Source organism: Leptosomus discolor, chromosome 1 (assembly GCF_034619465.1).
Source record: "Leptosomus discolor isolate bLepDis1 chromosome 1, bLepDis1.hap2, whole genome shotgun sequence".
In the NCBI taxonomy this organism is placed as follows: Eukaryota; Metazoa; Chordata; class Aves; order Leptosomiformes; family Leptosomidae; genus Leptosomus; species Leptosomus discolor.
The window spans coordinates 124,246,757-124,271,377 of record NC_141391.1 but is presented as its reverse complement, the minus strand read 5'-3'; the positions used below and the strand labels follow the sequence as shown (position 1 = coordinate 124,271,377).

At 44.3% G+C, this 24,621-nt stretch overlaps 4 protein-coding genes across 9 annotated transcripts in view; 2 read left to right on the top strand and 2 right to left on the bottom strand.

The window, feature by feature from the left end:
- SENP7 (SUMO specific peptidase 7) overlaps positions 1 to 7,764 on the bottom strand; it is a 50,692-nt gene extending 42,928 nt beyond the window's left edge. For 2 of the 3 annotated variants that reach the window (XM_086478143.1, XM_086478149.1), the window contains exons 1-3: positions 7,723 to 7,764; positions 6,238 to 6,284; positions 1,212 to 1,306 (exon numbers count right to left, since the gene is read on the bottom strand). In XM_086478143.1, the coding sequence (XP_086334269.1) occupies positions 1,212 to 1,306; positions 6,238 to 6,273 (131 nt within the window). In that variant the 5' untranslated portion in view covers positions 6,274 to 6,284; positions 7,723 to 7,764. Of the gene's footprint in view, positions 1 to 1,211; positions 1,307 to 3,612; positions 3,721 to 6,237; positions 6,285 to 7,722 lie in introns of all 3 variants that reach the window. The other variant, XM_086478135.1, reaches the window with a different exon arrangement.
- Positions 7,765 to 11,776: 4,012 nt separating this feature from the next.
- Positions 11,777 to 16,055, top strand: LOC104341470 (putative protein ARB2BP). The gene is given in 2 exon segments (XM_086460491.1): positions 11,777 to 11,806; positions 14,889 to 16,055. Coding segments are annotated over 2 exon segments (1,197 nt in total).
- Positions 16,056 to 17,268: 1,213 nt separating this feature from the next.
- On the bottom strand, positions 17,269 to 19,118 carry TXNL4B (thioredoxin like 4B). 2 transcript variants are annotated; one of them, XM_086463696.1, is made up of 4 exons: positions 19,103 to 19,118; positions 18,596 to 18,757; positions 18,091 to 18,242; positions 17,269 to 17,641 (listed from the first exon to the last, which is right to left on the bottom strand). In XM_086463696.1, the coding sequence occupies exons 2-4, from the start codon at positions 18,725 to 18,727 to the stop codon at positions 17,476 to 17,478; spliced, it is 450 nt and encodes a 149-aa protein (XP_086319822.1). In that variant the 5' UTR covers positions 18,728 to 18,757; positions 19,103 to 19,118; the 3' UTR covers positions 17,269 to 17,475. The 2 variants fall into 2 exon arrangements, with proteins under 2 accessions (XP_086319822.1, XP_009959099.1); XM_009960797.2 differs by lacking the exon at positions 19,103 to 19,118 and having other exon boundaries at positions 18,596 to 18,823.
- Positions 19,119 to 19,219: 101 nt separating this feature from the next.
- On the top strand, positions 19,220 to 23,188 carry TRMT10C (tRNA methyltransferase 10C, mitochondrial RNase P subunit). Of its 3 annotated transcripts, none has more exons than XM_086463658.1 (2): positions 19,220 to 19,259; positions 21,660 to 23,188. In XM_086463658.1, the coding sequence occupies exon 2, from the start codon at positions 21,691 to 21,693 to the stop codon at positions 22,936 to 22,938; it is 1,248 nt and encodes a 415-aa protein (XP_086319784.1). In that variant the 5' UTR covers positions 19,220 to 19,259; positions 21,660 to 21,690; the 3' UTR covers positions 22,939 to 23,188. The 3 variants fall into 3 exon arrangements, with proteins under 3 accessions (XP_086319784.1, XP_086319792.1, XP_086319801.1); XM_086463666.1 differs by lacking the exon at positions 19,220 to 19,259 and adding an exon at positions 19,351 to 19,390; XM_086463675.1 differs by lacking the exon at positions 19,220 to 19,259 and adding an exon at positions 20,879 to 20,894.
- The last annotated feature ends 1,433 nt before the right edge of the window (positions 23,189 to 24,621 follow it).

Below are 24,621 nucleotides of genomic sequence, written 5' to 3'. Positions count from 1 at the left end.
TTCACAGCATAATTAAAACTCAGGAAACCGCATTTAACATAGCTTTTAAATTCTGATAGGTTGACCCTGTGAGACACTCCCTCAGTTAAAGTTACTGAGAGAAGCATTTTGAGGTAACTACAGATAAATCAACAGCTATGCCTCTGAGGAGGTACGAAAAATAAATTCAGAATTATAAAAAAGTACAGCTCTTCCCTGCAACAGTTTGAAGCATCCTGAATATAAAGACCAGGTTAAATGATGACTATTCATAGGTCACAAAACCACCGAATTTAGCAGCATCAAAGTTACCTGCTGGCATTAAGCATTTTCATTACCTGCGCACTTTGTTGTTAACAACCTCTCCCGACAAGAAATCACTTACCATCAAGTTAAGTTCCAGTCAGAAAATTGGGCAGAGAATGCATTCTCTTACTTGTTTAGATTTGAGGAATAACAATTTCTTCATTAAGATAAATATAACTAATTTAATCATTAAGTCATTATGCTTCCTAGCTGTTGTTAATTAATCTAATTCTACATTTTAATTTCCATGTGTCAACTACAGCACTTACAGCTTCAAAGCTTTCTTGGATAAACAATTATCTAGCCAACAGCTTCACAGAACAATCTGCCATAATCTCAAAGAAACCAACATATTTGCTCTCGGCAACAGAGCATAAAGAAGTGGCACATCAGCAGTCTTATTTACTCATTTAGGTGTCTTGACTAACAGAAGCAAAAAACATCTAGGTTTTTTACTGCCCTCCCCTACTAATCATCATATTGCTTGGGGTTTGTTTTTTTTCTCGTCTTTAAGAGTTGGTAAAGCCAGGTTAATGACTGTGAACTACAGAGCAAAAAGTGACAAGCAAAAGATAATCTGGAAAACTTCTTAGATACCTAAAATATCCAGGGCTAGAATGATAATTTACACTTTACAGAGTAACGAACACCTTTCAGGATTCCAAGCAGGTCAACAAGCAGTAATTCTTCCGGTAAGCGCTGCACTCCCATTCCGATGTCTTGTGTTGTGTTAAAACAAAGAAAAAGTTACAGTTGCCATTAAATCACTGAAACACAATTCTCTGAAGGTGGGCTACCAAACAGCCTGAAAAACATCTCTGCATGACACAATTAGCTAGAGACCAGAGATACCCATATCTTCAAGAAAAATTATGAAACTCTGAACATACAAACAGCAAAGAACTAATTTTGAGATGACTTCTTACCCAATTGATTCTTCATCATTAGAGCTGTCTCTGTTGCAGTCCTTCTGTCTTTTTCCTTTCATGGAAGGCTCTCTGTTGTTAGCACGTAATTTCCACTGAAATAAAACAAATAAAATTGTCAGGTTCCAACAGACATAAATATATCATAATGGATATCACGCTAGAAAAAGGGAACAACTCAAATGATGAAATAAAGCAGAGCCATAAAAAGTATATACAACAATTTTGCAAAGAATGAATTTGCTTGATTTAAAGCAACCACATACCACCTGATCTTGAATGGAACTTTTTTTCTCCTAAAGAAATTTGACAATACAGGACACTCCAGTTATTTCCCTATTTAAAGGAGGACTATCCCAAACAGGGACTTAAATGTTAGGCCTGTTTTACATAATCAAAAATACGCAATATAACCTCTACTTTCTTTACCTCGATGCATTTAACCAAGTTATATTCCACTCAAAGATACAAAATTTTAAGAAGGAAAAGAAATTTGAAGGTTTGGCACCTGGGTGGCAAAACCCACAACAGCAAGACTTCATTTTATCCAACTTCTCTTACCTTACCAGGATGCACTTATAGTTTCAAATTAATTAAATGAAGCCCCACTGAAACATACAGCTATTTCCACAATTCCAGAAACCTATCTCCCTCTGCCACTACCTCCTCTGGTAATCTCTCCTGACTTCTTTTAATGTGAAAGATAATAAACCAAACAGACGTTTGAAAATTATCCCAGTCAGGCTGAAAACAGACAAACTTATCTTCACTTCAGTTTAAGCGTAGAGTGAAAGGGCATCTGAAACACTCATGACTACATGTATTTTACACACTTTAGTGAAGTCTGAAAGGTACATCCCAAATCAATCTTCTCCCTACCATAGGGGTCAACCCTAATGGAAAACGCCTCATTATTAAAACAGCTTGCAGCAAGAAATTGCCTTGAAGGTGCTCTCCCCTCCTCCTGCCTTCAAGCATCATCTAGTTCACACGATACCACTGATCTCCAAGCATGTTAAAGACCTATATGCCCAAGTTACTGAAAACTGCACAAAATCTCAAACATGCAGCAAACTCTGGCAACACTAAATACAACCAGGACAGACCTTGTAAGGTTAAAACAATAATATTTATTTTAATGATGATAACTCATGAACAATATGTTCTTTTAAAGCAGAATATAAAGACTAGTCAGTGTTTAAAGCATACAAAGCCCTCTACCACATGGAATACTCTGAAATATACAGACACAGGTAAGAAAAATAAGAAATGAAAAATTAGACAGTGCACAGGAAATAACAAGGAAAAAAGATTTTTCAATTCACCCAGTATAACCACTGTTTTCATAGATGCAGAAAGACAGGAAGAATTCCACATAAGTGCCCTCTGGCTCTGCCTAAGAGACTGCTGCTTGTAACCACAGAAGACATAACTTCCAAATTCAAAACCTGACTGTAATCAGATGCTCTGCTCACTGGAAGTATTAACAGTATAGAACACAACCACACAGTGAGCTTGTATTGCAGCATGCTCAAATGGCCAGACCTACCAAAAGACCTGGGTGACATTATCACCAGTACTGTAAGTTAAAAAAATTCCTAGCTTCCCTCACTAGTTTTTTAAAACTCCTCTGTGGAGGAGTCTATTTGTCCAGCCTCACAATTTTGAAAGCACTGAAACCAGCAACAAACTCTCAATGCTAAGCTGAAGGAGTCAAGAGTACCAAAACATGTTTCTAAAACCTGGCATTTTAAAAATGCTTACTAAATTTGGAACAGATTTATAGAAGCAAATATTCGCTTCTATATGTGACAAGACATATCTATATCAAGACAGTCATTTACGAGAAATGCCATGTAAGTACTCTTGCAGTACTTGGTCTTAATACTGAAATCAGTTATTTCCGTATTAGCACCTAAAGTGTCTGCCAAGAGTCATACACTACTTATTCTCTTATAATTTAAGCTCTTGGATACAAATAACGACTAATTGAAAACTAAACGTCAAAATTATTTCCATATCGCAACCAAAAGTTTGGTAAGTGACCAGAATATAACCTGTAAATTCAAGAAACAGAGGACAACTAACTAAAAAAAAAACCACAACATTATATTTGCCTTTAAATTCATGTTTTCAGGATAATGTCAAACTACACCTGAAGACCAACTCTGCTTTTTAATGCTTTACACTGGCAATACAGCGCTAAGACTCACAATTCTGGAACTGCATGCTTGCAGGCAGATTTCAGACCTACACATTTGTCTCTTTCCAAGACAATCTGGGTCAGGTATTGGTCACACGGCAGCACTCAGTATTGAAAAAAATCCAGCCTCCAAAACAGAACCAAAAACCCATGTAACATTCTCCTATGTACTTTACACTCCAAAGAACTTCTCTTTACCTCTTTTAAAGGGTAGTCCCAATGGTGGGAGCCTGGGAGCCTTGCCAAAGGGGACTGAACTTGAACATCCTCTGACTTGGTGTTTGTTTTCTTCTTTGGTATACGAAACTGAAAATAGATGATGTTACACATATGATAAAGCTAAAATTATCCACTGGTGCTATGAGCTGACATACTGCCGTGTAGAAAGTTTTCTTAACCATCAGGCAAATTAATAAAGTTGCAAGGGAAGCATCAACCTGTAACTTTAATTTAAATGCATTCCTCATTGATGCTTGATGCTAAATTGTCTGTCACACCACATGAGGAGCTAGTTTTAACACATGAACTGTCCGAAAAAGCTCTTCCTATTTCATTAACTTTACAAGAACTTCAAATGTGTGCCCAAGAGGTGAGAACCAACCTACTGGCACTTAGTTTTCCTAGTTCCCTCCAATTTGTTTACACTCTAGTTTAATCATCACAGCAGAGAATGATAGAGAGAAAACAGTGTCATGATGAGTGTCACAGCAGGTATGATCTCAAAAAAAAAATTCAGGATGAAAAGCAATTATGCCTTAGAACAGCACGAGCATTTTGCTACGATAATTTCGCATCAATACACTATAATGTACTCAAAATGGTATCAGCTGTTGTTACTGCCAGCCTTCGTGAAAATGGAACCAGCATTTCAAAAGTAATTATTGAAAGATAACGTTAGTAATTTGAAGAACTGACCCAATTCAGGAAAAATACATAGGAAATAACGTTCATTCATTGACCATTTTTGTTTTGAATTTCAAACTAAATTCCTACCAGTTCATCAAGACAAGAGGGTGACATTTCCTATCAGTCAATTAAGCCAGTTTAAATAAAATCAACTGAAGTAATAGAAATGCAACCTTGCCATTTCTCCAGGTATTCTGAGAAGCAAAACCTTACACTACAAAAACAACTGGATTAGAATGTACCGGAGAGGGAACACAACATTTACATCTTTCAGACAATTGAGAGTATCTCAGCCAGGAAGAAGCTGAAGCTACTACACACAATGTCTACCTTCAAGGTATTATGAACTTACTTTGCAAGCTGCCAGATGCCTGACTTTGTAACATGAAATTACAAGCAAGGACTCTAGAACAGCGATGCTAACAACTTAATAATTAACACAGAAACTGCATTCATTAGCTCTGTACGTAGTCCTTCAGACAGACCATAACCGAAGCATACTGTAGCACAATGAGATAATTCTTCAGTTCAAATTGGAAGTGCTCTTTTTTCTTCTCTACACTTCTCTGAAACAAAGATTTTTTTTCTTTAGTAATTATACATTAATTTCTATACAGTACCTCACCCTGCATTTGCTTGTCAAACACTTTAATAACAAATACACCTTTAATAACAGATTCCTCATTATAAAGGATGTAATTATTACACAGAGGCAACAGCTTCTAATACAAGTACCTCCCCATCAACATTTAAGGACTGAAATAGACATTTTCTTATTCAAGAATGTCTGCAATTAGACTGTTTAGTGGGTTGGGGGTTTTTTTTGAGAAGTGGCCTACAAACATGTTTTACCAGTCAGAATGCATTTTTTTTTTTTGATCTATACCTTAATGGCCAGGTACAAATTTCTTACTTCAGAACTCCACCTGCTGTCTGACTGGTGGTTTGTTATGAGCTTCCTAACAATACATACTTATCTAAAATTTTAACACGCATTTAAAGTCACAGAGGTTCAGACAACCTCTGTAATAACATAACAGATAACACTGAGAACAAGTAAGATCAGACTCAGAAAACCAAGAGACAGATGGACGGACAGACAGCGACAAAAACACAAGATACATTCATCAGCAAAATTTTCACCTCACCATACAATATCTTCCCAATGCTTGCACTCATTAAGATGATGTTGGTTGCAATGCCCTCAATTAACTTACAGAACAAGCACAGAGGCAACCAACAGAGGTCTTTAACTATGGTAAGCGCAACATATGCGGTTGCCTCAGCTTTTCCATAATAGAAAGCTACTAACTCAACACATAGACCTGCATATGCACTTAGCAGACTCCTCATCTAAACCAGCAGTAGTTTTCTGAAGGTTCCCACCTGTAGGAGCAAGGGTCAGAGAAAGCGCATAAACAAGGTGCTGGAAACAGCTTATTTCTAGAACACTAGACAGTCCAGACCTTACCCAATCAAACCAGTTGCTGTGCCTACAATTTACTTTCACCAGTGCTTCCACTGCCAGAAACTACAACTAGGAATATTTTAGAAAAAATAAACACTAGCATTAAGTAGTCTCTGAATATATCTCTGCAGATAACTAAACGCTATGCAGTTATGCACTTACTCTAGCACTAATCTTAATATTTCAGATGTTAGCTTAGATCTTAAAATATCTTTGAGAACATGCTGTTTATGCGCAATCAAGCATTAAGCCTATCGTGTATTAATACACGTTCAACAGCAGACATTACTATCGACTGCTACCAGAGTAAAGTGTTTCTCAGGAAAGAGTGCTCCAGCAAAGCAAAACCTGGACCACCGGAGACTGAATTTGGTTGCACAAACACATCAGAGCACCCTAGGACACCCACAGCCTCCACGTAAATTGTTGCCAATCATAGGAACACTTACACTGACACGACTTGAAGATGATGTTCTTCCTTCCATGATTTTCTCTACTGAAAAAAAATAATACAAAATAAGCTTAGTAATTTGTATCTTACTTGTTTAGCGGGAAGCAGGACGACAGTAATAGGTATTACGCAAAAACCAAGAAAATCATTTTTGAGCAAGCCAGCACACAGAAAACTCGTACATGGAATGGTTCAGGTTAGAAGGGACCTTAAAGCTCATCTAATTCCAACCCCCTGCCATGGGCAGGGACACCTTCCACAGACCAGGTTGCTCAAAGCCCCATCCAGCCTGGCCTTGGACACTGCCAGGGAGGGGGCAGCCACAGCTTCTCTGGGCAGCCTGTGCCAGTGTCTCACCAGCCTCACAGTAAGGAATTTATTCCTCACATCCAACTTAAAATCTACCCTGTTTCAGTTTAAAACCATTGCCCCTTGTCCTGTTGCTGGAGGCCTTGGTAAAAAATAATTGACAGCCACAACACAAGAGACTTGTGCTTGGGTAAGGTTCTGGATTGTCAGTGTGGACAGAACTGTTAACAAAAATTTCACTACAATTTACCCTCAGTGAAGGATAAAATTATCGCTAGAATTTACCCTTAGTGAAAGTATTTACTGGCAAGCAGACAACTAATAAGGAATTTGGGATTTGATTATAAAGTGAAAAGTAGTCACAGAAGACATCTATAGGAGCTCCTGTATAAATAAATAAAATTCTAAATAAATAAAATTCAAGTATTCCTGTTAACAGATAAACTTCTTCGTCAGTGGAAGAACACAGCTTCCAAGCTTCCAGCATTCATAAGGGTTTATTCTCTTTATAAATACTCTGTCTGACTCTGGTGCAAGACCGTCAAACCTTACAGCTAGTTTGAAGTCTCTCAAGACCTGTAAATTCGTGTAATTTCATTTAGCTCGGCGGTCTTTCAGCTTACAGCCCCAGTCCCCCGGTGTGGGGAACAACAACACCTACAGACTGCTAAAGAAAAGCCCAACTACCGCCTATCCCAACACCCGCCAAGAGAGGAAGCTGACAAGCGGCGGCCCTCTGACAGCTCTGGGGACAAGCACAGGCACCGCCCGAGCCCGCCCCCGCCCGGCAGGGCAGCGCGCGGCCGCCCGCACCCCCGCTTCACCGGCTCCCGGCCCTGCCGCCGGCTCCTCCCGCCAGAAAGGGAAAGGGCTTCCGACTGACGAACGGACAAGCACCGAGGGTCTGCAGTTCCGCGCTCCCACCCTCTCTCCTCGGTCTCCTCACAAAGGAGGAGGAGGAGCAGCAACGCCACCGCCACCCCCACGCTCCCCTGCCGGCTTCGCTCGTTCGTGACAGATACCCTGTGCAGTGCGGACGGCCGAGCCCCGGCCAGCGCGGACACCGACCGCCCAGGACCCACCACGCCACGGCCGGCCAGCTTTATTTCAGCACTCCCCCGCCCCCAGCGGCTAAGGGGCGGAAAGCGAGCTGCGCCGGCAACGCGCCACTTACCACCGCAGCTCCTCCACCGCTGCTGTTTACCCAGGCCCAGGCCCCGGCCCCGCCGCCGCCACCTACGCAGCTCCCCCCGCTACTTCCGGGCTAGGCACCGCCTCCGCCCGCCCCGGCAGGGCCACTCCGCCCGCCCCGGCAGGGCCACCCCGCCCGCCCCCCCTTCCCCTCCGCCGGCTCCCGCTCCCCGCTCGCGGCTCAGCCCTATCAGCCGCCCCCGGCCCCTCCTGCCCGCCTCTCCCTCCCAGGCGCGCCGCGCCGGTAATTAACTTTCTTCGGTTTAGCCTCAAACGGAGCCGCTGAGGGGAAAGAAATATGAATGACGTGGAGCAAATGGTAGCGTCGCAGGTGCGCTGTTAACACGCGTTTCCCTGCACCTGACGAACTGGCGATTAGTAACAAAATCAGTACTTCTGTGAACGCAATAAAATGATTAAAGGAAGCGCAGGCTAGTGAAGGAAACGGGAGAAATAGCAAAATTTGTGGAAGGAATGACGAAAACCCCAGTACTTTCAAAGAAGCCGTATGCAACCCAACCGAATCGGGTTTAAACTGATAACGTTTCCCTCGGGACCCTTCCGCCCTCGTTTCGGTCAGCCCCCGAGGACGGGGAAGCCCGTACCCGGGCAGCCCCCACACCCGCCGCCGAGGCCCGGCTGCCGGGCACAGCTGGGCGCCCTCGGCACCGGCGGGCAGCGCCCTCAAAAGCCCCGCTGCCGCCGCTACTGTTAGCTGGCGGCCTCGGCAATCCTCCCGCAGCCGAGCGGGGAGAAAGGTTCGTTTGGGGGGTTCTGTGGGTCGGTTTGGTTGGCTTCAGGGCAGGTCTAGCCCGGGGAGGTTTGTGGGCGGCTTTCTGCTGTGCCCTCTCGGCAGTGCCTCCGCACCAAGTCACGGGGAGCCGTGCCAAACCAGCGGTGACCGCTTTTTGCTTTCACCCCGAAGAGGTTTAGCTTTGACTCGTGGCCAAGTGTGAATTACAAACGGGAGATGTTAGCCCTGTAACTGGGGACCATCTGAAAACGCTTTGGATGGCCTTAACTATCAGCAACGGATACATTTTATAGAGACACCCCAGAATAAATTATGTAAAGTAACAAAACCTGAACTAAGATGGGTTTATTTTCTATCATGCAGGGAATTGTCTACAATCACAGCGTGAAAGAGTTTTCCATCTACAATGATGACAGATGTTACAGGAGAGCATACGGTAATGTTGGGCTCTACTTGAATAAATTGTTTTTAAATGGAAAATCTCATAAAGAGTAATACTTGTACTGTAAGTAGTGTTTAGAATATGCTGACTGCTGTAACCAACACTAGCTGAATTTACAGCTGAACCGTTTTATAATCCAAACAAAAAAGTGGGAGGAAGGGAAAGAGGGATTTTTTTTTTCCTCAACAGTATTTTTTTAAAATCAAAATAGCAATTGTAAAGACTGGCCCTTGAGTATTGCATTTATATAGAGGCAATGAAGCATAAGCAGCTGTCAATGCTGATTTAGAATGCAGATTTACCAAAAAGAGGTAGATGCATGATACAGCTATATCTAGAACTATAACTGCTGCTTTTTAATTCTATAAATGGCATTACAACAACAAAATCAGCCCTCCAGACTAAAAAGTACATAATTCTAAGGTGTTACTCAAGCAAACTCTTAAGCGATAACCTATTATAAATTGCTTCAAAACTTTTCAGTTCATACCTTGAAGAAAATCTTAGGAAAGGAAGTAATACCTATGCCTGATGTAAAACTGTATTTTTTTGTTTCTGCCTCCTGAAATTTTTAGAAACCTTCTATAACGCTTTGTAATATAGATATTTAAGTAGATGTTCAATATTACACGGTGTTCAATTTGGCATAGTGTACCCTTGGTTTGTTTTGGGACTGAAAAAACAATGGTGTTGCTAGTCACTGAAGTAAGACCACAGTAATTTCCTGTCCATAGCATGTTGGGAAACTACAGTCTGCAGCTTTTCAGGGGTGAGGAGAGAAAGGGACTGAGAGCAGTGCTGGATAGCATGCCCCTCCCTGGGGAAACTGCAGTTACCTATTCCTAATTCAAGCAAAGGGTGGCATGGTGCAGCAGTATAAGCAGTTGGCTGTGTGGACAGGGCCAGCTATAGTTGCAACCATGAAATCATGAGCCTTGTTAGTGGTTGTCACCCTCTTGGAAAGATCTCAGAGCTCTGCTAGGGCAAGAAGTGTACTCGGTAAGTTCAGTTGGTGGTAACTGGGTGTGCCACGGCAGCCTGAGCAGTTGGTGGTGTGGGCAGCTGTGGTGGCAACCCGGGCAAAATCTGTTGTCCAAAGAAATGTGGCAACCCAGACAGAGGTCCCACGCAAGCACACAGCTGTGCAGGTCACAGGCTGCAGGGAGTGCTTCGGCCTGTCACTTGTACCGGCGGGCGGCAGAGACAACACTTGTGTCTGATGCGACCAGGTGAATGATCTGCTCAGCCTGGTAGCAGAGCTGAAGAAGGAAGTGGAGAGGTTAAGGAGTATCAGGGAGTGTGAGAGGGAGATAGATTGGTGAGGCCCCTCCCTGAGGCAAAGGCAGCATGTGGAGGCTCCACAAGACGCAGAGGATCCCCTCCTCTCTTGCCACCAGGCAGAAGGAGGGGACCAAAGGATGGGGGGGAATGGAAACAGGTCCCTGCTCAGAGGAAGGTAAATCCCCTCCCGAACTCGTGACCTCCCCTTCCCAGTTCCCCTTGCAGGACAGGTATGGGGCCCTGCAGGAGGAACTAATTGATGGAGAGGTGGATAGATCACCCAGGCCAGAAGTGCCACCAAGAGCAAGTCACCCTAGATCAAGCATCAAAACTAGCTCCAAAAAGAAAACCAGAGGCATCATTGTTGTGGGTGACTCCCTCCTGAAGCAGACAGAGGGCCCAATATGCTGTCTGGACCTGCTTCATGGGGAAGTCTACCACTTCCCTGGGGCACGGGTTAAGGACATGTTAGGCAAACTATCCACTCTGGTAAAGCCTTCGGATTATTATCTGCTTTTGGTATTTCAGGTGGGTAATGATGAAGTGACCACCAGAAGCCCAAAATCAATTATAAGAGATTTTAGGGCCTTGGGGCAACTGCTTAAGGGCTCAGGAGCACAGGTTGTGTTCTCCTCTATCCCTCCAGTGGCAGGGATGAATGAAGGAATTAACAGGAAGAACCATCAGATTAATTCATGGCTCCAGGGCTGGTGTTATCAGCAGGACTTTGGGGTTTTTGCCTGTGGGTTGATATACAGGACATCTGGCTTGCTGGCAACAAATGGGTTGCACCTGTCCCAGAGGGGAAAAAAGGATTTTGGGGCAGCAGTTAGCAGGGCTCACTGACAGGGCTTTAAACTACTTCTGAAGGGGTAAGAGATATAACTTGGCCTGTTACGAATAAGCCAATGGGAAGCATGCCAGGGCTCATAGGGCAGTGTGCTAGCAGAGACTCTTGCTCTGCCTTCTCAGTGGAGACAAAGGATAAACATATAATGAGGAATGAAGAGGCAAGGGCTGTTGTTGATGTTTTAGAAGTCACAGAAACACCTGAGAAGGGTGTGGTAGAAAATGGGGACCACACCCACAAAATGGTGTTGGGATCATTAGTTCATCTCATACCAATGCATGGAGTATGAGCAACAAACAGGAAAACTATGACATAGTGGCTATCCCAGAAATGTGGCAGGATGCCTTACATGACTGGAGTGCCACAATTGACAGCTACAAGCTCTTCAGGAGGGATACACAGGGAAGGAGAGACAGTGGGGTGGCCCTGTATGTTAGGGACTGTTAGGAATGCTCAGAATTTAAGTACAGTGACGATGGGGTTGAGAGTGTTTGGATTAGGTTAAGGGGCAAGGCCAATAAAGCTGATATTGCTGTGGGAGTCTGCTATAGACCTCCCAATCAGAGCAGTGAGGAAGATGAAACATTCTATAAGCACTTGGGAGAACCCTCGCGGTCACTTACCATTGTTCTTGTGGGCAACTTCAACTTCCCAGGTATCTGCTGGAAATACAACACAGCAGAGAGGGAACAATCCAGGAGGTTCCTGGAATGTGTGAGGATAACTTCCTCACACAGCTGGTAAGTGAGCCGACCAGGGAAAGCGTCCTGCTGGACCTCCTGTTTGTGTCTTGTGGAGGATATAGCAGCTGGAGGCAGTCTAGAGAACAGCGACCATGAAATTATTAAGTTCCCTATTCTTAGATGTTAGGAGGGGGGCAGCAAAACTGCCACTTTGGACTTTCGAAGGGCAGACTTTGATTTGTTTAGGAGGTTACCTGATAGAATCCCTTGGGAGTCAGTTTTGAAAGGTGTAGGAGTCCAGGAAGGCTGGACACTTTTAAAGAAGGAAATCTTAAAGGCACAGGAACAGGCCATCCCCACATGCTGCAAGACAAACCAGGGGCAAAGAAGACCGGCCTGGCTGAATAAGGAGATTTGGCTTAAAATCGGGGGGAAAAAAATGAGAGTTTATGGCCTCTGGAAGAAGGATGAGGGAGAGGCTGTGGATGCTATCTACCTCAATTTTAGTAAGGCATTTGACACTGTTTCCCACAGTTCTCCTAGAGAAATTGACTGTTCTTGGCTTGGATGCGCATGCGCTTTGCTGGGTGAAAAAGTGGTTGGATGGACAAGTCCAGAAAGTTGTGGTCAATGGAGTTAAATCCAGTTGGCGGATGGTCACAAGTGGTGTCCCCCAGGGCTCAGTACTGGGGCCACTCCTGTTTAACATCTTTACCAGTGATTTGGACGAGGGGATGGAGCGCACCCTTAGTAAGTCTGCAGGTGACACCAAGCTGGGTGGAAGTGTTGAGCTGCTTGAGGGTAGGTAAGCTCTACAGAGGGATCTAGATAGGCTGGATCGCTGGGCCAAGGCCAATTCCATGAATTTAAACAAGGCCAAGTGCCAGGTCCTGCACTTCAGCCACAATGACTCCCAGCAGCGCTACAGGCTTGGGGATGAGTGGCTGGAGAGCTGCCAGGCAGAAAAGGACCTGAGAGTGTTGACTGACAGCCAGCTGAACATGAGCCAGCAGCGTGCCCAGGTGGTCAAGAAGGCCAATGGCATCCTGGCCAGTATCAGAAATGGTGTGGCCAGCAGGAGCAGGGAGGTGATCGTGCCCCTGTACTTGGCTTTGGTGTGGCCGCACCTCGAGTACTGTGTCCAGTTTTGGGGCCCTCTCTACAAGAAGGACATTGAGGTGCTGGAGAGGGTACAGAGGCGGGCTACCAAGCTAGTAAAGGATTTGGAGCACGTCTCATATGAGGGATGGCTGAGGGCTCTGGGGCTGCTTAGCCTGGGGAAGAGGAGGCTGAGGGGAGACCTTATCACTCTCTACAAGTACCTGAAAGGAGGTTGTACCGAGGCAGGGGTCGGTCTGTTCTCCCTAGTAACAAGGGATAGAACAAGGAGAAATGGCCTTAAGCTGCACTGCGGGAGGTTCAGCCTGGATATTGGGAAGAATTTCTTTACTGAAAGGGTTGTCAGGCACTGGAACAGGCTGCCCAGGGAGGTGGTGGAGTCACCATCCCTGGAGGTGTTTAAGAGACAGGTAGATGTTGTTCTTAGGGACATGGTTTAGTGGTGCTGGTAGAGCTAGGACAAAGGCTGGACTAGATGATCTTGAAGGTCTCTTCCAACTGAAATTGTTCTGTGATTCTAATTGTTAAGGAATGCTTCCTCTGCATTTCAGCTTTCTCCACAGCCATCTTCCCTTAAACCACGTCCATTTTTCTCCCACTTCATTGCATGGGGAAAACAAGATGAACATGGGTAGCTCTCTCCCTACTAAGTACAATCTCTTTTGTGTGAATTGTCCATATTTCAGTAGTGTAGCAAACAGACTGTCCTCCAATCTCCTTTGTGTCTTTCATACCTTCCTGCAGAATGAAAAAAAAAAATCATAGATGAACACATGCACTTGTCACTTCTTTGAGCTGTTTCTGTTCCAAGAAACTGGCAAGCCAGTAAGTGGTTTATATATCATAGAATGATTTTTGTTCCCCCTTTTCTATGTGTACTTATTACGTAAGATAAAAAAGGAGAAGGTACCATTTTCTAGCCTACTCTCTATTAATGAGAAGACAGGAAAGACCCTGAAGAGATGACTTAACATCTCTGACTCAATGGAGGTTTCTCCAAACGGGAATGTATATGGTGTTGCTCTGTTGAAAGCCAAAGAACTTTTTTTTTTTTTTTTTTTTTTTTAATTTGGAAGTGTAAGAAACAACTTTCAATATGCTAAGCAGCCTACTCAAGGAAATTTGCATTCCATGAAGGATTTGGGCTCCAACTCAAGTTGCTTACATGAAAACTTTTAAATCACTTTCTGTCCCAGTAATCAGCTTTAATCAGATGGTATAGTGAGTTTTAACATAGTCAGGATGTGCTTCTCTGTGTTCTAAAGACCTCTGTAGGTTCAGCAAGAAAAATTTAAAGGTATATAGTAGCTTGTACCAATGTATTTGCCAACTATAACTTCATATAAACAATTTGTCAAAACAAAATCACTGTGTTAAGATGATACATTAATTTTAAAAATGCTGATAATTGTGGGAATTTAATGCTTGCAAATCTCTGCTGTTAGGACAAAAATCCTATACAAGTAGGATTCTAACTACCAAAGGCTACCCCATGTTGACCGCTCTACAGCCACCAACAGTCAGTAGTAGATTGAAGAGTTATTAGGAAAATAGAAGTTTATGATAAGCTTAACTCTTCAGTTGCATGGAAGCCACTTCCTGGTATAATTCTTAACAGCTGATCAGTCACACGAATTGAAAAATGATCTTAGCTGAAACTCGAGACCTCAATCTAATTTCATGAAAGTTTGCTGCATGGACTTTCTTTTCTCCCATTCCTGGATCAGAGTGGCTAGCTTATTCTGTCATCCATTCCACAATTTCCATGTGGCAAGTGCTTGCAGGGATGAACAAGTAACTGGAGAGATTAATATTAATGTACTGCTGTTGGAATTTAGCAGCCCAAAAATCTGTGAGAAGATTTACAAGGTGGTTTACTACAGACCACCAACAGATAGTTTGTATCAAGTATTTTGTTAGTAACCACTGTTATATCTGAGTTCTAATACAACAGGTTTTCTTTAGGTAGGTGGTGTATGGAGGTCTATCACTACACTGACATAGTCTTCTTAATTTGTAGTGGTTACAAACAGATCATGAACTAAGCTTGAGGAAACTAATAGAGGGTTCAGAGTATCAAGAGGAACTGAAGTATGACTTCAATATTAAAGGAGAACTGAGGCATCTGGATACAAATGAGTCCTTTGTTTTTGAGTATTACAAGAATGCACATGAGAAGAATCATAAACGCTACCAAGTTTTGCAACTTTTGATTACCCAATATGTTTATGAGCTCCTGGAAAGAGTCTGCATGCTGCAGAAAATTTATATTCCTACTGATGCAACAGAGAATGAACCAAGGAGTTTCTTTTTTGTGAGCGAGAATGCACTAACAAGTTCCTCTAGCCTAATTGTCCTTCTTCAAGACCGTGGAGTTTTCCGTGCCGGACAGTGGGGGCACAGAACAATTGTCAGTGAGGGCCTGGGGCATGGAACACAAATACCATTCATCAAAATGGCCCTTCAAAGCCACAAGGGAGTGATTGTACTGAATCCCAATGACAACTTCGTTGATCTCAAGACTGAAAAGGAGAGGTTAAGCTTTTCTACCAGGGAAGAATCACCGACTTCGAAGCAGTCCATCTGGTGGATCCCCAAGAGAGGCAGCAGCAGCCCTGAGGAACATACCATGTATGTATGGGATCATTTTATTTCAAAGAGCGCAGCCAAGAATGTGGCCTTCGTTGCCCATGGCTATGGTGGCTTGGTGTTCGTTGATCTGCTGGTGCAGAGGAAACAGGAGGTCATGAATAAAGTGTACGCTGTGGCATTCATCGACTCCACGCACAACACACGGCACCAGGCTAGAAGCGATCCACAAGCACAAGAGTGGATACAGAAAAACTGCCGTGAATGGGTGTCAAACAGTAAGCCTCTAGATAAAGCTGTGGGTTCTCTCGTGAAAGTGAATTGTACTGTCTCTGCTGGAACGGAAAAGTACAGTTTAGCACCCTCCTGTTGCTTACACGCCATCTTTAAGTACCTGAAGAATGTGCTTAAAGCCAAGACCACAACAGCCATTAGGCACTCACCTGTTATAACCAGAAGCCGCGCAAGGAAGAAGTGAGGCAATAAAAAAAGGTATGCTGATTTGTTCTGGATAGTGGTCTCTTCCTTTCATAACTGTCCCTGCACCCTTCAGTCAGCTAAGGACCCTCCTCTCACCATGGAGCAGCTTACAGTTTGAAGTTTGAAGCTTGTTTGTTTGTTTGTTTTTGAGAAACACACAAATACAAGTTAACTGTTAGGAAAGAAGTGCATTGTTGAAAACTTCAAGCCACAACCCTTCAGCTAGCTGTGAAATTCAAAGTTGCACAAAATAAAGAAGTTAAGGTATGCCAACTCTCATCTGTATCATTTTTTAAATAAACATTCTGCAAGTATAGCTCTATAATCAGACTAAACTACCAGGAAAATACTCGCTTCTTAAGTGCATGGCTTTCATTAAAAGGACAAATCCAGAACACAAAAGGCATGCGAAGGATCTATTTCCTCCCCACTATATACAATATCATGTTTAAAAATTTTTTGAGAGCTGGAACTTCCACCTTCCTCCTTGAAATGTTTACTGTTAAGTTGAACAATACTTCAGGGAGCTATATACTGCTACCTTCCCTGCAGTCAGAGATAGTATGGCCCAAACATGATACCATGAGCTAAAGTCATTTCTGTTTTAAAGCCAACTAAGCCAGTGAGATTACCGGGCATGAGCTGCTATAGAAATACAATACTCTAGCAACCTGCCATTACCAAACTGATGCAAAAGAATGACATTGCTGTTTTCTCTCAGCTGTTTAATTTTAGACAGAGGTGGGAAATAGAGACAGTTTTTAAATGTCCATACTCAAGGTTTGCAATTTATACAAGCAGACGGTCAAATAACCTTTAAAGTGAATGTAAACAAAATGGTTATTCTGAATTTCTGGTTTAATCCTGTGGGAATTAAAAGTGCTCCGTGGCTGCAAAAGAGCTTTGAAGGATGACAAAACTTTGTCCTACACCTTCAGTTCCCATCTCAGCCAAAAAAATTTCCATGCTAATACTGGGTACCAGAGAGGAGAGAGTGTCAACTTCCCTTTTGTGTTTACATGCATTTCAGATTTCAGTCATCTCCTACTGTTTGGAAAAGCTTCCATCCCCTTATCCAGTAATGGGTAAAAGTGTAAAATTCCATTGCAAAGGTACAGTCAGTTAAGAGCAAGCATAGCTTTTAAAATAAAGATAGGTTTCCTGTTACTACATCTGAATGAAAATGGTACTAAATAGACAGTTAATACACTATATGATGTCTTAGTTCAGTGCCTTAAGGTTGCACTGGAGATGCCATCATTGAGTATGCGTACAACCAGCCTGTTTTGTAGGTGCTAGTCATCATGCAACTCAAAGAACAGTCACGTGAATTCTGTGTGTGAACATGTAGCTTTATTTACAAGAGAAGTACGAGGTGACAGAATGTCTGTCTTCAGAAGGAGACCAATATGATCCTTCAACATAAATGCTCAAACTGTCCCACGGTCTCAGAAGTGGCTAAAAATGCTTGAAGAAGGAAAAAAAAAGGGATCTAGAACATCGGCCATTTCCAGAATTCCTTATCTCAGGTCAACCCATTAAATTCCTTGGTAGAGAAGGTCGTATTTAGGAATGTTATTGGGATCAATGGGACTTCTCACAATGAGCTTTCCACGCATTGCTCCACGGTAAATCACTTCAATGAGATCTATAAAGTCTTGCTTTGTTTTGAAGCTTCCTACAAATTTGGTATGATCTGGAGACCTAAATATAAGCATAAGACAAAGGTAGAATTGTAACATTATAAAGTGTTCAATGCAAAACCAGCTGAAAATGAGAAAAGACATACAATGACATTAGGGGTTCTGATCTGGTCATTCTGAAAGAACGAATCACACTGGTAATGGCATAACCAAGTTAGCAGTATACTATGACCTCCAAAGTCCAAAAACGTGCACTATCAGGTCTAAGAGTTCAAACATACTATTTTTTATGGAGTCACGCATGGTTGGCAGCTGACACCTACTTATTGCATCACAGCATATTTCAAAACACTTCTTAATTTTACATCCTTCTGGCTTCCTACACAGTTCTCAATGCAGATGCTGGTAACATTATAGTTTTCAAATGTTACCTTCCCCAGACATGGTAACACAGCGAAAGTCTGGCAATTCTTACAGATACAATAGATAATGCCAGGCAGGATGACATACCCATAATCAACCTTCATGTGTTGTCCATTGAAGAAAAATACAGTAGATGGAATATAACTGATGTCAAAATACTGGGTGTACACTGGAACCCTGTTCACGTCCACCAGGTAAATGACTGCCATTTTGCTTAGGTCATGAGCAGTCTTTGCAAGCTGAAAAGAGAAAGGCGGATGACAAATGGATTGAGACGCAAGAGGAAAAAAGGGTGACAAGCTTTATAAAGCCCATTTCTCTTACCTCTTACCAGTTTAAGCAGGGCTAGAATATCATGTCTTATCTACTTCAAGCACTTTGTACACCCACTACAGTAACATAAATATTTCCCTTATTTTCAAACCATTTTATGAATATAATTTCATTTTACATTTAATTGTCACCAAATTTTTCATGAGACACCATATTAGCCAAAATAACATTCTCTTGTATGCCACAGGTATACTAGTAGAGTTCACTAAAATTAAAAAAAAAAAAAAAAAAAAAAAAGAAGAAAAAAATTGGCTCTTACAATATCATCGAGCTGCAGACAAACAGCATCGTTATCTTTTCCAAACCGGAGAACCAAAACCTTCTCAGCCACGGTTTTTATTGCCTGATCCACCTCCCTCTTACAGGTCAGTTTGGGCAGCAGAAAACTCATCCTGACAAACCACCGCTTCCACTAAAACCCCTACAGTCGGGGAAAACAAAACAAAACCTGCGTCAAAAATAAACGACGCTTCTCCATGCTATTTTAAAAAAAAAAAAAAAAAAAAAAAAAAAGAAAAGAAAAGAAAGAAAGAGAGAGAAATCACCGACCACCACACCGGGCTGACAAACCCCTGGGGCTCCAGCGTTTGCCTCCAGCCCCAGCCCATGGCGGCAGGCCCAGGCCTTCCCCCCGCCCTCCCCTCGCCCCGCACCAAGGGCCGCAGCAGAGCCCCACGGGCAGCCCTCACCAGGGCCCGGAGGCTCCCTGCGGGGTCCCGGTGCAGACCAGCCCCCGGCCGGGGCCTGCCCCGCGGTACCACCGTACCCGGCAGAGCCCCGCGGCGGGGGCAGAGGAGGGGGCCGGAACCTTGGCCGCGCAGCCGCGGAACCCCGGGGACAGCCAGCGAGACGGTGCCGCGCCCGCGCAGGAAGGTGCGGCGGACTGGGCCCTCCGTGCGCATGCGTACGCCGCCCTCCCTGAGGTGAGCTTGAGATGGCGGAGGGGTCGGTGCGGCCGCAGGGTCGTTTGAGGCATGTCTGCCCGCCCCTTTCCCTTCCCCGGCGGGACGAGACGGAGGCCAGGCGGGCTGCAGCGCGGCCGGAGCTCGGGCAGGTGCGGGCGCAGCCGCTGGAGGGGGAGGCCGAGGCCTTTCCCGCCACCGCGGGTCAACGGCGAGAGATTCGCCCGCGGCGCCTGAGGTGCACCGTCCTGCTCCCTTCCTCGGCCCGCCAGTGGCCCCCGGTGACCTTGGGAGCGCCCTTTCGCTTCCCCGCCGTGCCGCCCAGCCCGGCTTTCCTCGGCGGGCGCGGGTCGGGCCCGCGGCGCGGTGCCTCGGCGGCCGCGCTCCCCCGCCGGTCCCCGCCGCAGCAGGAAGGAGGGGGCGCGTCGGTGTTCCCGTGGGGGCCTGTACGGTGCAACGCGGTGCTTTGAGATGTTGACCTGGCTTGTCGCCATTCGGTTCACTTGTGGGCCGGTTTGAAAGTTAAACCCCATCACTGCTTGCCCTGCGCTGGCGCGCTCCCCACGGAGCCTTCGGGCCCGCGTCGCTGGGCGGGGGTCGGGCGTGTGGGCAGCCCGGTGCGGGCATCTGTGCTGGGGAGGTATGGCGGGTTAGTCAGTCTCTGAAATACTACTGAAGGGCCTTTCTGTTCCTGGGGTTAGTCACAGTGAGGTCATGCTGGAGCAAAAAAAAAAAAAAAAGTATTGGGAAAATATTTTCAGTCCTACAAATCTAGGTTCTTCAAATAGATTTAGAGTAATTTTTGCAGTAATGAGGGGGTAGTGTACATGTTGGATGCTGTGAAAGGTAACTTGGCTTTTAACTAAAGCTGCCATCAGGTATGCAGATTGTCTAAATCTGCCTTTTGACTATTGACTTAATTGGTGCTCCAGTAATGTAAGTTCATGGAGGAACTGATCCCTTGATTTCTCCAAGCTAGACAACTTACTTCTTTGATTATGACTTTTGCCAGTACGTGTAATACTTAAATGTAAAATTATGAACTTCTCCATTAAAACACTTAGGAATTTTGTCTTAACTTCACACTATGAGGTTGGTTGGGGTTTTTTTGTTCATTTTATCTTAATAACAGTGGAAAACGCAAGGTCAGTCACCAGTTTGACCAGTTACAGTATCTTAAAACACATGCCAGTTTATATAACGTTTCCTAATAATACGGTGTTCCATCTGTGGCTCCTTATCTGGGCAGGTATGTAACTCCAGAATTAGCTTTAACTTGTTTTCCTGTATATCACATTATTTTCAGGTGGTAAGTTATTGGAGAGATTATGAATTTTGCTTTAAAAATTTGGAGCTAATTCTTATGTTTTGACCAAATAATGTTTTCTCAAACATTGAAACTTCACAAAGTAAGTTTGCATAGGGCAAAGAACGCATTAAACATTCTTTGGTGGTTTTCTTTCTGCAGATCTTTTACATTTAAATACAAATGAACTTAATGGCAGTGTGGGTTTCATGTCCCTTCTGTGCCAGCATCAACTTCACAGGCTATTTTGCAGAAACAAGAAAGATGGTCTTTTCCTCTACTAGTTGTTTGTTCTTCCATCTCTCCTTTCTAGGAGGTGTCTGGTGGATCAGGTGCGGAAACTCATTTGGGTGGGTGCTAACTAGCTTTTTTTCCTTTCTCCACCTCCTGGTTAGGTATCCCTAAGATCGGGTCTCTGATTTGGCTCATAGTGCGGCCATGTGAATGCTTGCAGTGCTGAGGGAGCCAGGAACAAGAGGCTGGTGGGACGTCAGAGTGCCTTCAATGGCAGTAGTGTTGGCTTAGCAAAACTGTAGCGTTGGTAGTTCCAGAGACCCACAGTGTGGAAGTGCATAGGAGAGGATCACTTTACTACTGAAGTTTGCAAATAGAGCTTTCCCAAAATATAATGGTAAAAGCAAAACTATAATCTTCTGTGATACAGAGTTGTTCCAGAAAATGTTGCAGGATGAAGCCTCTTGTCCATTTTCACGGTAGAGGTAAATTAGGTAGGTACCTCTGGATGCGGATAAAAATATTTTCATTCTCCATGCAGGATTTTGCTGACTTTGGTTGCAAAGGTTCTTATTTGTCATACGATACAGGTAATTTAAATAGATCTTAGACAATACTTCAAGGTTTCTTGACCACATTTTGAATTGCCATAAGTATAGCTCTTTTCAGCAGCAGAGCTAACCATGTCTATTCACAGCAGTGCCACGTATGTGGGTTTGTTTTTTTTAGAAAACAGTAGAAAAGTAATAGTGGAAGCAAGAACTTCTAGTATTCTCCAAGAAGTAAGTTACTGTCTGTCAGTGTTGCTAAGGATGGAAATCTGTGTGTGTTTTCTTTATGGTTTCTGACAAGTTTTTTCCCCTCTGATTGATGTTTTGCAGATAAGTGTTTGAAAAGAGCACATGTCTAAGTATGCAGTCTGCTAATATGCTTCTGAAAAAAGTTGTAAGTTCTGTCCTTCCATTTGCTGCACAACATGGGATGAAAAAGGATTTGTTTCCACTCAGTAGAGCTCTGAGTTTATCGCTTTGCCTGAAGCAGGACAAGTCATGCGGTCCCTCAGAAAAACTAGATTTAGATGCGTGGAAGAAGGTAATGAGGTCGGGGTTGCAAGAAGAAGTCGGCGAGACCATCTCTGAGCATAAGGAGGAGCTTTCCTCTTTGGCTGCTGCACGTGAGATTTTGGAGATGTGGAGACTAGCTGGCAGAAAGGTTCCAGAACATATCAGTGAAGAACAGCTAAAAACCTTTGTGGAGTGTCCTTCCAAGTCAGCCAAAAAGAAGTATTTAAAATATTTGCATACCAAAGAACTTCACAAGAAAAATGACAAAAGAAAGATGGATGAGAAGAGGGAAAGGAGGCTGGAAACACAAGAGGAAGCCTCCAAAGCTGATGAGACCAAAAGGAGCTCATTCATATGTTTGTGGGCCAGTGGTATGGACAGAGCATACAACTGGAAGGCTGCTCAGTCTATGGTCTTTGGCCAACCTCTGGTATTTGACATGTCTTACGAAAAAGATATGTCTGTCCGAGAAGTTGAGAATACAGTGAGACAGATGGTATTAAGTGAAGGCTTCAATCGAAGATCTGTGGACCCGTTCCACATCCACTTCTGTAACTTCAGAGACGACAGCCTCTATCATAAGGAGTTTATCAGGCATTATAGAGAGGCTTGGGGCAAATTGCTCATCACTGTGACAGACCAGTGCTACACTGAAGTCTTTCCAAAGGATAAGCTGGTCTATCTGACTGCTGATTCTCCCAGAGTAATGAAAACATTTGATCACAATAAAATCTATATTGTCGGGTCAATGGTTGACAGGAGCATAAAAACAGGAGTCTCGTTAGCACGGGCAAAGCGACTGGGGCTGGAGACTGCAGCCCTTCCGCTGGACAAGTACTTGCTTTGGAATAGTGGTGCCAAAAATCTCACCCTGGATCAAATGATGCGTATTTTATTAACCTTGAAAGATACTGGAGACTGGAAGAAGGCTTTGGAATTTGTTCCAAAAAGGAAATACTGTGCCTTTGTAAGCAAGCCTGTACATGAACTGAAAAAAACCTTAAACCTGATCAATACACTCAAATTTGGAAAGAGACAGGAAGAGGTACGAAAGCAGTTTGCCAAGAACTACTCTAAGAAGCTAACGAAAAAGTAGAATGGTGGGGAAGAGAATGGGTTTTGTCTGGGCAAACTGTGCCCTTGAATGCTCCTGTTTCTCAGGACTTTGGGAACTGTATTCAGCTCTTTATTTCTAAACATGCCTTTGTTGGTTAAGTTTGAAAGGACCATTGTTAGGGATTTTTTTTTTTGAAATTACCTTAGTATTCCAGCTGTTTAAATTTATTCACGCGTTATTGAAATTGTGTAACAGAAATGAGATAATGTATTTTAAAAAATTATCCTGTACAAAGAACATTGATCTGTTTGGTTGAACCATGCCAGGACAAGGGTGATTGCAACTGAATGCAAAGGTTGTTCTTCAGAGAACACCTTGGTGCTCTGGGTTTGCAATGGGTGGAGGCCACCCACAGTCTTACTCTGACAGGCGGACTAAGATGAAATAGAAGAGACCTTTCCCTGTTACTTCCTGAATCCTCTTTTGATGTGTAGATGAATTGACTTTTGACAGCTGAACTGAAAACAAATGGTTAAAACCTGGCTTGAGTTTGGGGAGTTGCAGGATTTGTTTCTGGGTGTTCTACCTGGCACGAATCAAGTAGGGACTTGATTGGAAGGAATAAGCCACAAGTCTTGAACCTGCTAAAGAAATACCTTGAGTCCCTTTGTGTAAGACTTTTATCCCTGAGTGCCTGTGTTTCCAGTCCATGTAACATAGATTTCCCAAAGTGCTGGAACTTTTGAGGTGATAAACAGTCCCATTAATAAGTACTTAGAGGAGCAGAGAGCCTGTTAATATTTCTCACAGCTGAACAGGCTTCTATCGGTGTCACTGTGGAAGTCTGTGTTCAGGCCGCGGAGCTACATTGAGCACATTGTTAAATACGGTTCTTCCTGCTGTCGGTAGGACGAGGAGGGATTTCTTTAGGGCTGCTTAAGCCTTTTTTTGTTCAGTCCAGTTGACTACCCTGATGCTTAAGCTCGACGATGGCAGATGGTGGGTTTTGTCCTGAAAATTCAAAAACTAGGAGCAGGCAGCGTAACTTCGAAAGTGGACTTCAAATATAGCAGGGGCTGGTGGTGATCCCCTCCCTGTCTCGCCTCCTGCTGCACGCCGTTGCGAGGAGGGCTTGGAAGGTGGAGGCTGCGCTACCTGAGTGCCATCCGTCACCACCGGTGAAGCGTGGGGGCCTCCAGGCACAGAGAGCCCCTGGCTTAGAGACAGACCGGCTTCCTTCCAGCTGCGCGTGGCTGGGCCGTACGCAAAGCCTCGCCCTGGGGGGGTGGCGGAGGGCCACCTCCCAGCTCCTGGGCAGGCCCTCGGGGGCAAAGATGGCCGCGCCGGCTTGCGGCCACCTCCTTTTCTTCGCACGGGGAAGAGGCAACGTGGCGCTGTGCGCTGGCGGAGCGAGCCTCCTGGTGTTTGCTGTTTTTCCATAAAACCAGCCTCTTCGGAGCTGTGAGCTGGGTTGTGTTTTGGGGAAGGGGAAAAAAATATGACGTCATCGCTCACTGGAGCTCGTGTTGGTGAAGGGTGGAAGGTAACCTTTAAACCACGGGGGGTGGGGAGGGTGTGCCAGGGAGCATGGCCGCCGCTGGCGCTGTTCGTCGGCGTGGTTCTTCTGAACACCCGTGACGCGGAGGTTCTGCGTGTGACGTTGGGGGGATGATGCTGAGCCTGCAGCCCAGCCCCCCGCGGGAGGGAAGCGGGACCCACGTG